The 15,372-nt window shown below is 43.2% G+C and overlaps 1 protein-coding gene across 2 annotated transcripts in view; it reads left to right on the top strand.

Annotated features, from left to right (window-relative positions):
- Positions 1-15,372, top strand: part of LOC125888977 (melatonin receptor type 1B-B-like) — a 145,355-nt gene that overhangs the window by 29,408 nt on the left and 100,575 nt on the right. The window contains exon 1 of one of the 2 annotated variants that reach the window (XM_049576642.1): positions 14,950-15,365. The exons of the other annotated variant lie outside the window; for it this stretch is intronic. Within the exon in view, the coding sequence (XP_049432599.1) occupies positions 15,359-15,365 (7 nt within the window). The 5' untranslated portion in view covers positions 14,950-15,358. Of the gene's footprint in view, positions 1-14,949; positions 15,366-15,372 lie in introns of those variants that run through there. 2 annotated transcript variants of the gene reach the window in all.

Consider the following 15,372-nt stretch of genomic DNA (forward strand, 5'->3'; position numbering starts at 1 on the left):
CACAGATTTTGCTCTGTTGTGCTGAGTACATCACGTAGAACTTCTGGCGATTGCCACCTGCCTCACAGGCCTGCCCTAACAATTGATGGAAAACTCAGAAGCACAAAGAAGACAAGATGGAGGAGGCGATAATGTTGGTGTGCAAATACCCAAAGTCACAGTGCTTTTATGGACAACCAGAAAAAACACTGGGCCCGGGATAACATTCCAAAACTTCAAATGACTGATACATTTTCCAAATACGTACAAATCTTCAGTTATTTAAGTGATTGTGTTGTGTTGCTACAGTATGCAGCCACAAGTTAGCTTGCAATTCTTCCAGTGTTCACTGAAGCACCTGCCTGGCATCACAGCTGTGCACCGCAACGGCGGCAGCTGCTTTTAAAAACGCTTTGCTTCTGGGGGAACGCTCTTTTTTTTTTTTTTTTTTTTTTTTTTATTAGTGAAATTAGACTTCAGACAAGGTGACATAAGTGACAGATACAAGGTAACAAAAGGAACAAATACATTACACACTGTGGATAAACGTACAAACTGATAACAACAAAAAAACATACAAACTGACAGCAACATAGTACTTTCACATGATTATAGAAGTATAAGTGTGTGTGTGTGTGTGTGTGTGTGTGTATACTAAAAAGTTCCATAATGCTCTAATAATATCACATATCATATAATTAGTTAAATATATCATAAATAATGTAACATGATATTGTAGAGAGAGAGAGGGAAAAAAGGAGCATTGACAATTAGAAATAAAATAAATAATATAATATAGTATAATATAATGTAACATAATGTATCATAGTATAATACAATACAAGATAATCCAATACAATACAATACAATATATAATATAATATAATATAATATAATATAATATAATATAATATAATATAATGTAATATAAGGAAAAGGTATAACATAATATAAGGTAATATATTACAAAACCCCATATATATCATACAATGCGTGACAACACAGTACAACTATATCATAGTAATTATGATAATGACCCCTTTAATGATAATTAATAGTTTATAACTTTATATCAATTTATATAGGGATAGCCATGGCAATGGCCATGGTACTGGGGGATGAGGTTGGACCCGGGCATCGGGGAGGCGAGTGAGCGGCCCCCCACCGGGCCCAGAGCAGCGCGACCGGGGGCCCCAGCAGGAGACAGGCGGAGCGGGCAGTGAAGGGAACCCCCCTCATCTCCCTCCTTTTTTTATTTATTTATTTGTTTGTTTCTTTTAATTAATTTAAATTTAATTTTACATCGTTTTTATTTTATTTCAGTTTTAAGGCGATCTTGCCTCGGGCCGCCCCCAGACCCAAAGGTGGTTGCTGGCCCGTGGCCGATCTAGCCTCTTGTGCTCTATCCTGTCTTGGACAACTCCCAGACCCTCAGGAGGGAGTCTGCCCGCTGGGGAGTGGCATTGTTGACTTTTTTTTTTTTTTTTTTTTCCTTTTAAATAGAATTTATTCTTATGACAGATGGAATGAGGAGGGTCCCTCCACCTGGGGGAACGCTCTTGAAGGTAGGCGGTTGTCAGGGCAGTTACCACATGGTGGTGTGAAAGCAGCTTTATGGGTGGTGTTGTCGACTGAACTAGCTGTACATGGTAGAAGTATTGAAATCCTTTACTTAAGTACAGTATAAAAAGAAAAAAAATCTACATAACTTTCTAAAAAAAGTATTATGATTGACATCTAATTTGGGACTTTGGGACAGGCAGGCAGGTTTTGGTACAGGTTCTAGATTTCAGGGTAAAGTGTGCAGAATGTAGGTGCAGATGGCTGGAAAGCAAGGCTCAAAGCAACATTGACAATCTGGTAGGGAACACGTGAGCAGGTGAATGAGAGAGTCAGGTGACTGGAACAGCTGGCAGAGTCTGAGGGCATTGGGTGGATGGATGGAGAATGGCAATGAAGAGGACTGGGGGAATGAGAGTATCAGAAAGGTAGAGTGGGAAAGGCAAGACTGAGACAGACTTTGTGAGACATCCCAGATTTTAATTCATTCTACTCTTATAAGATTTATTATAAAACCCATCTCTGCCTTATCCTTCCTTAATGGATTTTCTCTCTGCCTCTGTGTGTTTGGCAGTTTCTTTCCTCATCCTCTTTATGGACTGTATCTCCGCCCATGCTTCTTCTCCTCTCTTACAGTCATACTGGCAAGGTCATTCTCCACTTTACTCTTTTCTTAAAGACCAAGGCTCTGTGCTGAAGCTCTTTGTATTTCCACCAGTGGTTAAGAAAAGTTGTGAGGTCTTGATGTCACTGGCCCATCCTCCTCAAACAACATATACTGCTAAATATGAAGATTATGAGTATGTACAGTATGATGTCAATTGACTATGAAAATAAAAAAATATCTGGGGTTGTGTAAAAGAAGAAAGCTTACCAGAGTGGGAGCATATCTATGTTACCAAGGTCCTCTGTTCCCAGGGTCCTCTGCTCCCCAGTTCAGTATTCTGTTGTTAAACATCAATCCTAGTGTTCATGCCACTTCCTTGTGACTCTGTCTCTGAAATAACTTTGGTTTAGTCTGCATATCAATACTTTTTCTTTATTTTTAAATTGAGGGGTAAGATTGAGTGTGATGGTTTGAACCTACCTTACAAGGTCTTTGTTAGGATTTGTACACCTTAGGACCCAAAAAGCGGAACACGGACAAGAGGTAATGAAAAAATTCCAGAGGGTGTTTTACTGTCAATAATGAATAGTGATCTTGGTAGGCGACCACGACGAAGCTGGCAGGCAGAGTGAGCTGGGCAGGCGGTAGAGAGACAAATGGGCAGGCTGGCTGAGATCCGTAGTTGGATGAAACTTGAGACACGGGCAAAAACAGGAGTCAGCAGAAGTGAAAAAAGCAAGAAAAGCTAATCAAACGTTAACATAATAATAATAATAATGTTGTTGTAAATGTTGAAATGATGAAAGGCAAGTTGATCCGGGGTGCCCAATTTTCCACCTCGTAGGCTAGTCGTATTGGCGGAAAACTTTAAGTTTAAACAGACCGAGGCGGCCTTCCGCAACGGGAGGGGCTGTTGATGACTTGTAGGAGGAGCTGTTGATGACGCCGCAAATGCGAGCCACTGGCGGTGGATAAACAGGAAACAGCTGATAGCAGGAATCAGCCAGCAGCTAGTGGCAAGAGGGAAAAGCAAACCTGACAGATGCTGTAAAGATGAGGAACTGGGGAGACAAGGAATTGCGTGCCCTCCTTGCCCTCGCAAACGAAGAGGCCATTAATCGTCAAATGACGGGGACGGTGAAGATGGGGCTGATTTACGAGAGAATTGCAAAGGACTGACTAGCCGCGCATTCCCTCCCACGTCACTGTTTATGTCACACGCTGAGCTACATGTTTTGTTACTTGCTCACGCCCCCCATTGCACCGAAAAAGGCACATTCTGTATAAACAAAAGTAGGTAGGTGGCAATTTTCCGCCCTCCCCGAATTTGTTTTTATACTGCCAACGCTGAAAAAAGACTGATGGGGCTTTCCTGCAAATTTGCACAATTCCTATCTAAAAAGGCCTTGAGACACAGAGAGAGAGATAGATGCAGGGCAGGCAGTAATGACAATAGCTTAAAATAACATTAATTTTAGTAATAATATAATAAGAATAACAGTAATTGCGGTAGGTGAAATATGTGTTAGTACAGATGCATCGACTTCAAATTTCCTAGGCCTTCCGTAAGCCTTTCGGAGGCCTGCAATGTCTCCCAATTTACGGCCAAATACCATTCCCCCCCACCTTTCTGGGGGTGTGCCTAGATACAGGTTACAATAAGCCACCCAGTAGTATTTAAGTTATTAAAATGACCACCTTTATCTTCTACAGAATCACTGTTATAAACACATTAGTTATTAAGGAAAACCTAAAATTTTCTTACAATTGGCCCAGGTCTCCCCTATCTGAAAATACTGAGTTAGTCTCTCAGAATAATGAGAAACATTTTGAAAATAACTTAGTGCCTGAAAATAATTACTTAAATCATTTTGAAAAAGTTGTTCATTAAGAGACTTACATTTTAAAATAACATTACATTAATTAAGAGAGGGGCGTCGGTGGCTTAGTGGTAGAGCAGGAGCCCCATGTACAAGGCTGTTGCCGCAGTGGTCCGGGCTTGACTCCAGCCTGTGGCCCTTTGCTGCATGTCATTACCCATCTCTCTCTCCCCCCTTCACGCTCAACTGTCCTATCTATAAAGGCCAAAATGCCCCCAAAAATATCTTTAAAAAAAACATTAATTAAGAGACAAGATAATTTTTTTGGTTTATAATGTGAAGAATTGTAAAATGTCACTTTTTTTTTTTTTTAGGGTGTTTTTGCCTTTAATGGACAGGACAGGTAAATTTGAAGGGGGGAGAGAGAGAGGGAGTGACATGCAGCAAAGGGCGACAGGCTGGACTCGAACCCAGGCTGCTGTGGCAATAGCCTTGTACATGGGGTGCCTGCTCTACCACTAAGCCACCGACACCCCAAAATGTCACCTTTATGAGGTTGCTCAGACATTGACATTGACAATGTGTTGTTGAATGTTTGCATCTAAAGTTCGTACAGAGAGAGAAGGAGAGAAGGTGCCCGGTGTATTATAGGGGGGTCCTGCGGCAGACTAGGCCTATGTCAGCCTAACTAGGGGCTGGTCCAAGGAAAGCCTGAGCCAGCCCTAACTATAAGCTTTATCAAAAAGGAATGTCTTAAGTCTTGTCTTAAATGAGGAGACAGTGTCTGCCTCCGGAACCAAGACAAGAAGATGGCTCCACAGGAGAGGAGCCTGATAGCTGAAGGCTCTGGCTCCTGATCTACTTTTGGAGACTTTAGGGACCACGAGTAACCCTGCATTCTCAGAGTGCAGTGTTCTGGTGGGATAATAAGGCACTATGAGCTCTCTAAGATATGACAGAGCTTGACCATTTAGAGCTTTATAAGTTAGGAGTAGGATTTTAAATTAAATTCTGGATTTTATAGGGAGCCAGTGCAGAGAAGCTAAAACAGGAGAAATATGATCTTGTTTCTTAGTTCCTATGACTACTACTGAGTCATTTGACCTAGGTGTGAATGCTGATTCTAACCTTTCCCATTACATTAAATGCCAGATGTTAGTAGGTGTGAGTGGTTTTTTTGTGCAGTAGAAATGGGGCTTAAGAGATTCTTACCATGGTCATGTACTGTAGGCTCAGGTGCTTTGCATGTGCCAAGCAGAGAAGCCAGGAGCTTTTTTGGGGGGGAACAGCAGCGGCAATGGCTCAGGAATCAGAACAAGAAAACACAGTAATTTATATACTGAAAACACTTCTTACCCCACCCACCATATATTGAGTTTAATACCAAGTAGGATTTGTCTAGGTTCTATTGCAGCCTCCATCTGAAAGTGTGACACCAACGAAAACACTCCGTGAAATGTCACCACAGCCCCAAGCTCTCCTTTCAGACCCAAGTCTCATTTCATGCCTCCAGTATCAAATGCCACTCTGATTGCCTTCACAAAAAGGTTGACTTTGACACTGAGAATTTGTTTTCCACACCTGGTAAGACTGTTAAGGAGAATTTGACCAAATCCCCAAAACAGGCGTTGGACTGTCTCGCTAAGAAAGAGTCAATTATCAGCTAACCATCTGATAAAGGAGGAGCAGTGGTTGTAAAGGATAGGACAAATATAGTGAATAAGCCTTACTGCTACTGGATAAACCCAAAAATTACTACAAACTGTCCTTAAATCCAGTGGTGTGGTGGTAGTTGATGAAGTTGGTGTACTACTAGGAAGATAGGTAGTGGGTATACTCTCCTAGAAATTCCAGTGGATGTTTGACTGACAGGTGGATATTCTGTAAACAGACAGAAAAGGAGGTGAGTATACCTAGTATTCTTGTGTATACACTGCTTTAATCCATTGGGTAACACACAGGAGACAATTAGAGGGTGTAAATGCCTTTATTTTTGCAGCCTCAAATTCATTCACTGTAGATGCACAGCATGCATGCGTTCCAGGTGCTATTTTTCAGGGCGCAATGGCTGTGTCTTGAGATTAACTGAGTTCAGTTTTTGGAACACAGCGTGCACCACATATCTGACAGATATCTTTCCCTTCTATCAGTCTATGATAAATATGGGGAAGAAGCATTTTAGTGGAGAGCTGCCACAGCTTTACATCTGTAGGCCTGTACATACAAACAGCGCCTGGAAGAAAATCTCATTTAGGATTTCAGGTAAATAAGCTATGATATGGTGCTTGCAGTGTTTCCAATACATTAATTTATTTGTGGCAGCTGCCATAGTATCAACACTGACTGTCACATACTGAGTCTCTATTTTTTTTGTGTGTATAATATGGGTAAAATCTTATGCCATTATAGAGCTGCATTCAGTTCATTTATTTATCAGATCCACTCTCTGCTCCCTCTTTTTGTTTATCAGTCACAAATGCACCCCCAGTCCCTTCACCTCTCTCTACTGCTAACAGACTATTCAGCCAGAGGAGAGCAGGCAGACGCTCTGGATATGGACACAGTAGTGGCTTTGGCAACTTGAATTACGCCAGTGCAAATCCCAGCATCAAGGTTCACAGAGGCTAATCTATATAACAGCAGCAACAGAACGTTTGCTGATGTGGTGGGGAGTTAGCGCTGGGCCAGCTGAATTTGAGTTGATATTTGAGCAGCTAAAGGTCTGTCTTTGGACTGTCAGCAGTTTTCTGCTTTGTTGCTTCAGCTTTGTTTTCCTTGAAACGGATATGACTATAAAATTGGCAACTTTTGTCCACTTGAATTTTCACTGACATTTGAATAGTACCGATTCCAGCATTCAAGCATTAAAAATTCCCACACCTACTATTTTCCCACATGCTTATGTACAAAAGTGACATCGGAAAGGAGCCTCGTGGCCCTGAGTCAATAAATAGGGCCTTGCATATATGCAGGACCTGTTTACACTGCAGGCAGACCAAGCCTATGGAACCTGTAAAGGCGGTAATGAGGATTCTGCACCAGCAGCAAAGTATCCATCCCTGTTAGTCCTGCTCTCCTTCCCTCTGCCCTCACTGTGAGAGAACCAGCACAATCTATATTAAGCATCAGATGGAATTGACAGAGTATCTTTCTATTAATACCTGAGAGGCTGTCAGCAAGCATCTATAATTGATACAACTGCTGCTTGTGTTGCTTTTGAGAGTCCGCTTAGCTCAGATCAGTGTTTTCTTCAGGTCATACACTGTAGCACTAAAACAAGGAGGAGACATGTTGTTCTGGGAGCATTCAATCTTCTCTCCCTTAGATTATATAACCTTAATCTGCCCGAGTATTGGCCCCTGTGGATGCATGAGAGAGAGAGAGAGAGAGAGAGAGAGAGAGAGAGAGAGAGAGAGAGAGAGTGAGTGTATCCCCCAAAGAAAGATCTGCCTCAGATGACCCATGACTCTCTCTTATTCTCTCTCTTGTGTCACATATATCCTCCATACCCTTCCTCTTCACCTCTTAGCTGTTCCTCCTTCTCTCCTCCTTGTTGTGAATCTCTTTCTCTCCTTTTTCCTCCTAAAACATTCCTGTGCTTGCAGAATATTCCTCTTTTTCCACTCCTCTCCACTTTGCTTTTTAATCTCCTTGCTCATCTCTCTCACCTTCAGTACTTATCCTTTTTTCTCTTTCCATTTAGTAATGTTCAGCTGTAATATGATTGCATCACGTAGTTTCTTTTATTGCTGTTGCTGCATTCAGCATTTAAATGATAGGTCCCTGGTCAATCAAAGGGCTGACATGTAGAAAGAGGCAACCATTCAGGCTCACATTCAAAGCTACAGGCAATTTAGAGTCACTAATTAACCTAACCTGCATGTCTTTAGACTGTGGGAGGGAACCAGACCACCTGGAGGAATCCCATTTAGGGTGCAAACTTCACAAAGAGAGGCCCCTGCCAACCAGCAAGTTTGAGGCACTCAGTGCTTCTCAAAGTCAAGGATGCTTCCTTGGTAGAATGGGTTCCACAGAGGCTAGGCAAGACTCCTTCCTAGCATTTGGTGAACACACATTGGAACAGACTAGCGGTGCGCATCATAGAAGTGGTCCCACCTTCAATTCCGGCAAATCGTGCACAAAGAATTGTACTTCATGCCGGCTGAGGATACACATATGCATCCTTGAAAAATTTCTGAAGGAAGGACTCAGTCCTCGGTAGAAAAAAGAACAGGGTTTGGCTTTACAATCTTACAGAGAGAACACCGGCCTCCTGGGTGTTGTTGTTGGACCCGTCCACCACCCCTCCTACCAGCCGTACTCTGACACCCACCCCCTTAACTTATGCGGTTGTTCCGCCACCTTTCCCCCTGATGCTGCGGGCACTGTTAAACAATAATGGTGAGTAGCTGCGTATCATGCTGAAGTGACAGGACATCTTTTTTTTGTCTCTGTCTGACACTGGAAGGCACTGATCAAGCACCTGTTTTTGACAACTTTGGAGTGAGACCGGGGGTATGTCCCAAGTCTCTTAATTTTACACTGCTAACTCCTAACTCCTTACTTGAACAGGAAGTTGTTCGAGCTCGACCATCTTTAAGGCCGTCTCATATCTCTTATTCCTGCCAGTAAGGAGTTAGCGTTAGGAGTTAGGAGGGATCTGTTAGGTGCGATGAGTAAGGTAACACGAGACGTTCCTAACAGGAAGTATTTTCCAGCTTGAGGCCTTGACATATAAATACCCGCCCCCTACATCTGGCTCATTTGAACGAGATGGCGGAGAAACAGCGCAAGTGTACCCATTACATGCATTCTTTGCAATGAAACGTTGTAATTCACATGCCTACGTGACTACAAAGAGTAACGTTAATGATATTTCGTGCAAGAATGTCATGTTGTAATTAAGTTTATTTCATTCACAACCCGTTGCGTTGTTCAGCGGACTGTCAGTGATGCGTGGCTGTTAAATGTGCAGCTGCTCATGTCCAGAATCACACGAACACACACACACACACACGCACGCACACACACACATTTGCCCATCATTAATTGTCCTGCATGTCATGTGAGTGGAATAATGTTTAATAGCTTGTAGGTCATATTAATTATTAATATTAATATTAATTAATATTAATACTTTCATTAATGTTGTTGTAAGCTACTGTCATTACCGTCTGTCCTGCATCTCTCTCTGTCTCTGTCTCTCGCTCTCTGTCTCATTGTGTCATACAGATTACTGTTAATTTATTATGCTGATCTGTTCTGTACGACATCTATTGCACGTCTGTCCGTCCTGGAAGAGGGATCCCTCCTCAGTTGCTCTTCCTGAGGTTTCTACCGTTTTTTCCCCGTTAAAGGGTTTTTTGGGGGAGTTTTTCCTTATCCGCTGTGAGGGTCCTAAGGACAGAGGGATGTTGTATGCTGTAAAGCCCTGTGAGGCAAATTGTGATTTGTGATATTGGGCTTTATAAATAAAATTGAATTGATTGAGGTAGACTGACAGGTCTGATATGTCTTATTCACTCAGCAGCTGACTTGTTGAATGATGGCGAGTGGATTTAATAATAGTGATAATAATAATGATGATAATAATAATGATAATGATGCTCATCACAGTGACAGTGGCAGGGCTACAGACCGTTCTTTAATTGCGACAAACTTCAGCAAATGACTCAACAACAATGGTAATACATGCAAAAGTGTGTGACCAGAGTGATGACGGCGGGGGGTTGAGGTTATCGCTTTGATCAGCAAATATAATGTGACTTGGGATGTACACCAAACGCTGGTTCCGTTATGCAGCAGATCCAGCTGTGCCGCCGTCATCAGAAAAAGACGTTGCTTTACATGACGCTTCAGAGTAAGACCGTCTCATGTCTCTTAATCAGCAATCCTCACTCCTCACTCCTAACTCCTGACTCCTTGCATGTTTTCCTAAGTGGGAGGGACTAAACAGTTAGGTAAGGTGGCTAGGTTAGGTGGTTAGCAGTAATTTTAAGGGACTTGGGACATACCCCAAGTTGGAAATTCAGCTGTTTCAGGATGCTTCCTTTACTTTAAGAAGCATCAGGTTACTACAAAAAGATGGGCGGCACGACATCCCCCCACAAGAGAATTAAGGATGGATGGATATTTTCAAGAACAGAAGTGGGTTCTAATTCTGGCAAATATCCAGCAACTTCACACAGCCATTGGAGAGGAGTGGGCCAACATTCCACAGGCCATAATTGACAACCTGATCATTTTTATGTGAAGGAGATGTGTCACACTGCAGGAGGCAAATGGTGTCACACCAGATACTGAGTGATTCTTTGGGGTATCTGTGAACAGAAAATGCATTACTGTGGCACTAGTCACATGAAATTCTCATAATTTTTTTTTTAAAGATAAAACTGTGCGTTTTGGAGTGGTCTTTTATTGTAACCATCCCAAGACACACCTGTGTAGTCATGAGACTGCTGGGGCGTCGGTGGCTTAGTGGTAGAGCAGGCGCCCCATGTACAAGGCTGTTGCTGCAGCAGCCCAGGTTCGACTCCAGCCTGTGGCCCTTTGCTGCATGTCCCTCTCTCTCCCCCCCTTCACACTTGTCTGTCCTATCAATTAAAGGCTAAAATGCCCCCCCAAAAATATCTTAAAAAAAAAAAAAATCTTTATATGCCACACCTGTCAGGCGGATAGATTATCTTGGAAAAGGAAACCAAAATTTAAAGTTTTGTTCAATGTTATTCCATTGCATTCCAGAAACAATAGACATCTCTACAGCTGAAATCTCCAACACTCTGTAACTCACACCAGAGTAGCCTTGATCGATAAATAGCACTACACGTAACAGGGAAAAATTTTATGGGGGGAAGTAGTTGGGGGTGGAAGTAGCTAAATAAGTCATTTATGAAATATTATAAATGAGGTAGTTTGTAGGTATTTTGTACAGTGGCAAAACTGGTAAATGTGATTTGTTTGTCTGGCAAATGGATCTCAGTGGTGAATACAAACTTTACTGAGAGAACATTATGTCTAGCATAACAGCAGATGATATGTCTAGTACACAGTTAACTCAAGCTGTACATTATTTATAATAAGCACAATCTTTTCTGTCTCTTACCTGGCACAACAGCTGCGTGGACTACCAATAGCATTTAAGAGCACGACCTTGAACTGCTTGTTTTAGTACACTTTTATGACATTATAAGCAGTTATTACATTAGGGCTTGCTACAGCTCCTCTCTGCAGTGAATTATGCAACACAAGTGTTTATTAACTGTGTGTGTGTGTGTGTGTGTGTGTGTGTGTGTGTGTGTGTGTGAGTGCTGCTGCCTGTCCAACGCCCCAACAGTGTTCTTGAGTGCATACCGTGTGTGTGTGTTTCCATTCACTGAATGTGTGCATACATATCAGTTGGAGCGGTGCCAGCAGCCCTGGTGTCTCTTCTCTCCTCCCTCTGCCTCTCGCTCTGCTTTCCGCTCTGCTCTTCACTAATGTAACGTGATTTGGTGGATTCCCCTGACACTTACTTATCTGAAAGAGCACAGGCTGCCATCATTTCACAGCAGCAGTGCGTCCACATCATTACCAGCAAACACAGTCCCTGACAACAAAGGCTGACCCAGCAGCTGACAACAAACACAAACCCAGTGCCTGTCAGCAATCCCAGCGCCTGACAACACACCTAGACTCTGCGCTTGACAATAAAATTCAGCCAACAACTCGCACCTGTGCCTTTAGCATTCACACCCTGCTCCATGAAGCGCACCCCCCGCCCCCCACAGACATCCCAAAATGACACAGCCAACAAACTAATGTAACATTGCATATCACAACGTGCTGGCACATTTTCCGACCTCAGAGACAAAGGGGCGGGGGCGGGCCCTCCCACTTTGAGAACCACAGCACTAGCAGGGGTGTTGTAGCAAGCGAATGTTATGAGTCTAGCAAGTGTATGTTGTGTGTCTGGCTAGTACATGGTGTTTGTTTAGCTAGCACATGTTAGTCTGATGTGGCTAGGAGAGACCAAGGCTATTCAAGAGAAGGCTGATACACGGGGTCAAACATGGGGGGATTGCACATGCGCAGTAAAATCTGGTCTGCACTTCCTCAAAGGCTCAGTAGATGGCGTGAGACCACGGAATAAGGGGGATGTTTGTTTCATGGTCAATTTGTATTTTTGGTTACATTTGGGAGTTTATGAATGATTTGAAAATAATAATAATAATAATAAATTTTATTTGTAACGCACTTTATATTTAACGAAAAATCTCAAAGTGCTACAACAGCAAGAAAAGAAAAAATAAGTTAAAACAAGAGTTAAAAGCAGTTATCAAAGTAACACGAGCAAAAATTACAGATTAAAAGATTTTTTAAAAAGGTACGTTTTAAGGCCCTTTTTAAAACAATCAATTGACTGTGGAACCCTCAGGTGTTCTGGGAGGGTGTTCCACAGTCGAGGAGCAGAGGAGCAGAAGGCTCGATCTCCCAGTGTGCGGCTCTTAGTCCTTGGGGGGAGAAGTCTGTGGCTGTTGGTGGAGCGTGCTGAGGTCTGGGGGGTGAGGAGTTCTTTGAGGTACTGGGGGGCGTTGCCATGGATGCACTGGAATGTGAGGAGGGAGACTTTGTAGTCGATCCAAGCAGAGATGGGTAGCCAGTGTAGTGAGTGAAGAATGGGTGTGATGTGCTCATATTTACGTACTCTCAGCAGGATTCTAGCGGCGCTGTCTTGAATGTGTTGTAATTTCCGTATGCTCTTGCTGGGAATCCCGCTGAGAAGTGCGTTACAGTAGTCGAGTCTGGAGGAGACAAAGGCGTGGACGATCTTCTCTGCATCTCTTAAGGTGAGTGTGGGACGAAGTCTGGCTATATTCCTCAGGTGGAGAAATGATATTTTGCAGAGGTGATTTATGTGGGCCTCAAAGGTTAGCTGGGGGTCGAACCTGACACCAAGGTTAGTGACTGTTGATGATAGAGGGATGTCCTTGCCAGAGAAAGTAATGCAGGTTATGGTGGAGTTTCAAATCTGATGAGGGGAACCAATGAGGAAAATGTTTGTTTTTGCATAATTTAACTGTTATGGCAAAACTGATAATCTGTGCTCTGGCTTAACAGCAAAATATATTGTGATAATATCTAATGTTACACTGAAGGATGATTCTCAGAATCAAAACCAATGACAACAGCCCTAGTTCTTTACCAGAGGCATTAGTTAAAGTTAGCTACTTTATTAAGGAAGAAAAACAAAATAATAAGAAGAAGAGCTTATTGACACATTTTGACATATTCCAGTATTCAAATATTCTCAGTTTCATTATTGTCTTCATGTCACACACCACAAAACACAGGAACAATTTCAGGACAAAAATGATTTATTTTGCATTTTCACACACAAACAGTCACCACACAAATAACAAATGAACTAAAAGTCTGAGGAAGAGCTTTGTGCTGGAAACATCACACAGCAAAACAAGAGGTATTTGATCTGGCTCCATTTTGTTGGTTCTGGGATACATGCATGCATGTCATTTTCACAGCTTATTACTGGACTGTCACTGGTGGCCTGCGTTGTGGGGGAGAATGACAGAGATGCAATTCCGACAACTTCAGGCAGCCGCCGTCCAGAAGTCCAAGCAGACCACACCAAGCGCGCTCCTTGATCGCCTGAGCAGATCCTGCGCTTTTTATCTAGCGCCCCTGCTGTCACCCTCCAGCATCGCAGCTCAAGTTACACTGTGCATGTGCAATCCCCCCATGTTTGACCCTGTGTCTCAGCCTTCTCTTGAATAGCCTTGGGAGAGACTGGGGACAGTTGCAACACAGTCCCCAAGCTGTCAGCCATGCCAGAACACCATGTGCTAGCTAAACACACTGATTTTAACAAATGCTAACCATGTGACTTAGAAGTCAACTGAACAACGATTCAAAGTAACTATGTTGTGATTAATTCATGCAAACGGTCAGGACAGTATGACAAAAATACACCATATGAAAAAAATTTACTTTCATACCTCAAAAACACGTTTTTTCCAATAAATCCAGAAGATGATGCTGAATGTAGGCTATCTTTTGTCCTGTTGGTGGGAGGGAGGATCTAACTGAGCATGTGCAGCACTGTTGCCAACTCCTCAGTAAGAAAAGTAGCTATTGGCTGTCCTAAAAGTCGCTAAATGTCATCGCCTAATTTGCATAATTGTCCATATGAGAGACACAAAAACTGAGTAAAAAACACCCTGAATATGTTTAGAACTACAAATAAACCTTCTTTCAGTGATTTATATCAGACAAAGAAAATTTTACATTTACATCCTGCCCTGACTGTAAACCAGGTCGGGATCAGAGCAATAGATCAGCCAGCGGCGGTTCCGCGCATGCGCGATTCACTTGCAGTCTGGACGTGGAGGGGTAACGTCTCCTGCTCTGACTGCTGCTGGGAGGGAGGACTGGGTCATCTGTGAGTGATTTGGGGCGAGGGAAGGGCCCACGGTAGCATCCGCTGCCCGTTGAGAAGAATAAGAATGATACGTGCTCTCACAACAGAGTCTCCAGAAGTCTTCAATAACATCAGAAAAAGTCGCTAGATTTGTCTAGTCGCTTTTTTGAAAAAGAGTCGCTAGAGGGGTCTGAAAAGTCGCTAAATATAGCGACAAAGTCGCTAAGTTGGCAACACTGATGTGCACTATCAGTGTCATCAATCTAACATGTTTCTGATTGGAGGACTTGTTGCAACCATCCCCAGTCTCCCCTACTGGAGGCCGATGAGGGCACAACGATTTTGCCTGAAATGACAGCTGACAGGAGCAGAGCGGAAAGCAGATTTAAAGTCTGGCAGTTGCTACATAAATGGCTGAAGGAGATATGATCCGCCATTAACACTTTGCATTATATTTTGAAAATTAACCGGATGTTTTATTTTGTTTCTGTGCACGACTTCCTGCCCCGCACGATCTGCTCCGTGCTGAATTGCTGCGTTGTCCGGTAAAAATAGAAGTCCTGCGTATCTGTTGCGGAGGGCTCCGGAGCGCCGCAGCTGTGACGGAGCCGGAACGCAGCACAGCCGCAGCCGGTGGAAGCACACACATTGACTAGACTTGAAACGTATCGGCTCCGCTGCCGTTCCAGAGCGCAGACGCAACCAACACGCATCTGGTGGAATTTGGGGGTGAGGATCGTTGGGAACAGGTGGAGAACGTGCATGCACGGTAGTGCAAATGGAGGAGAGGATCGATCCGGAGTTGGAGAGAGTTTGTGGGGCAGGTGGAATGGAGGTGCTGGCAAAGCCGAGGTATGGGAGTTGTGAAGCTCTGCCTGGAAGTTTGTCTGAAGGACTGCTGCCGGAATGATATGACTCGAGGATAATCGCCTTTGGGTGGATTTTGTCGGGATCAGAAGGATTGTTCTGCAGCTCTGGATGTGTGGTGAGTT

The sequence above is a fragment of the Epinephelus fuscoguttatus genome, linkage group LG5, assembly GCF_011397635.1.
Source record: "Epinephelus fuscoguttatus linkage group LG5, E.fuscoguttatus.final_Chr_v1".
NCBI lineage: Eukaryota > Metazoa > Chordata > Actinopteri > Perciformes > Serranidae > Epinephelus > Epinephelus fuscoguttatus.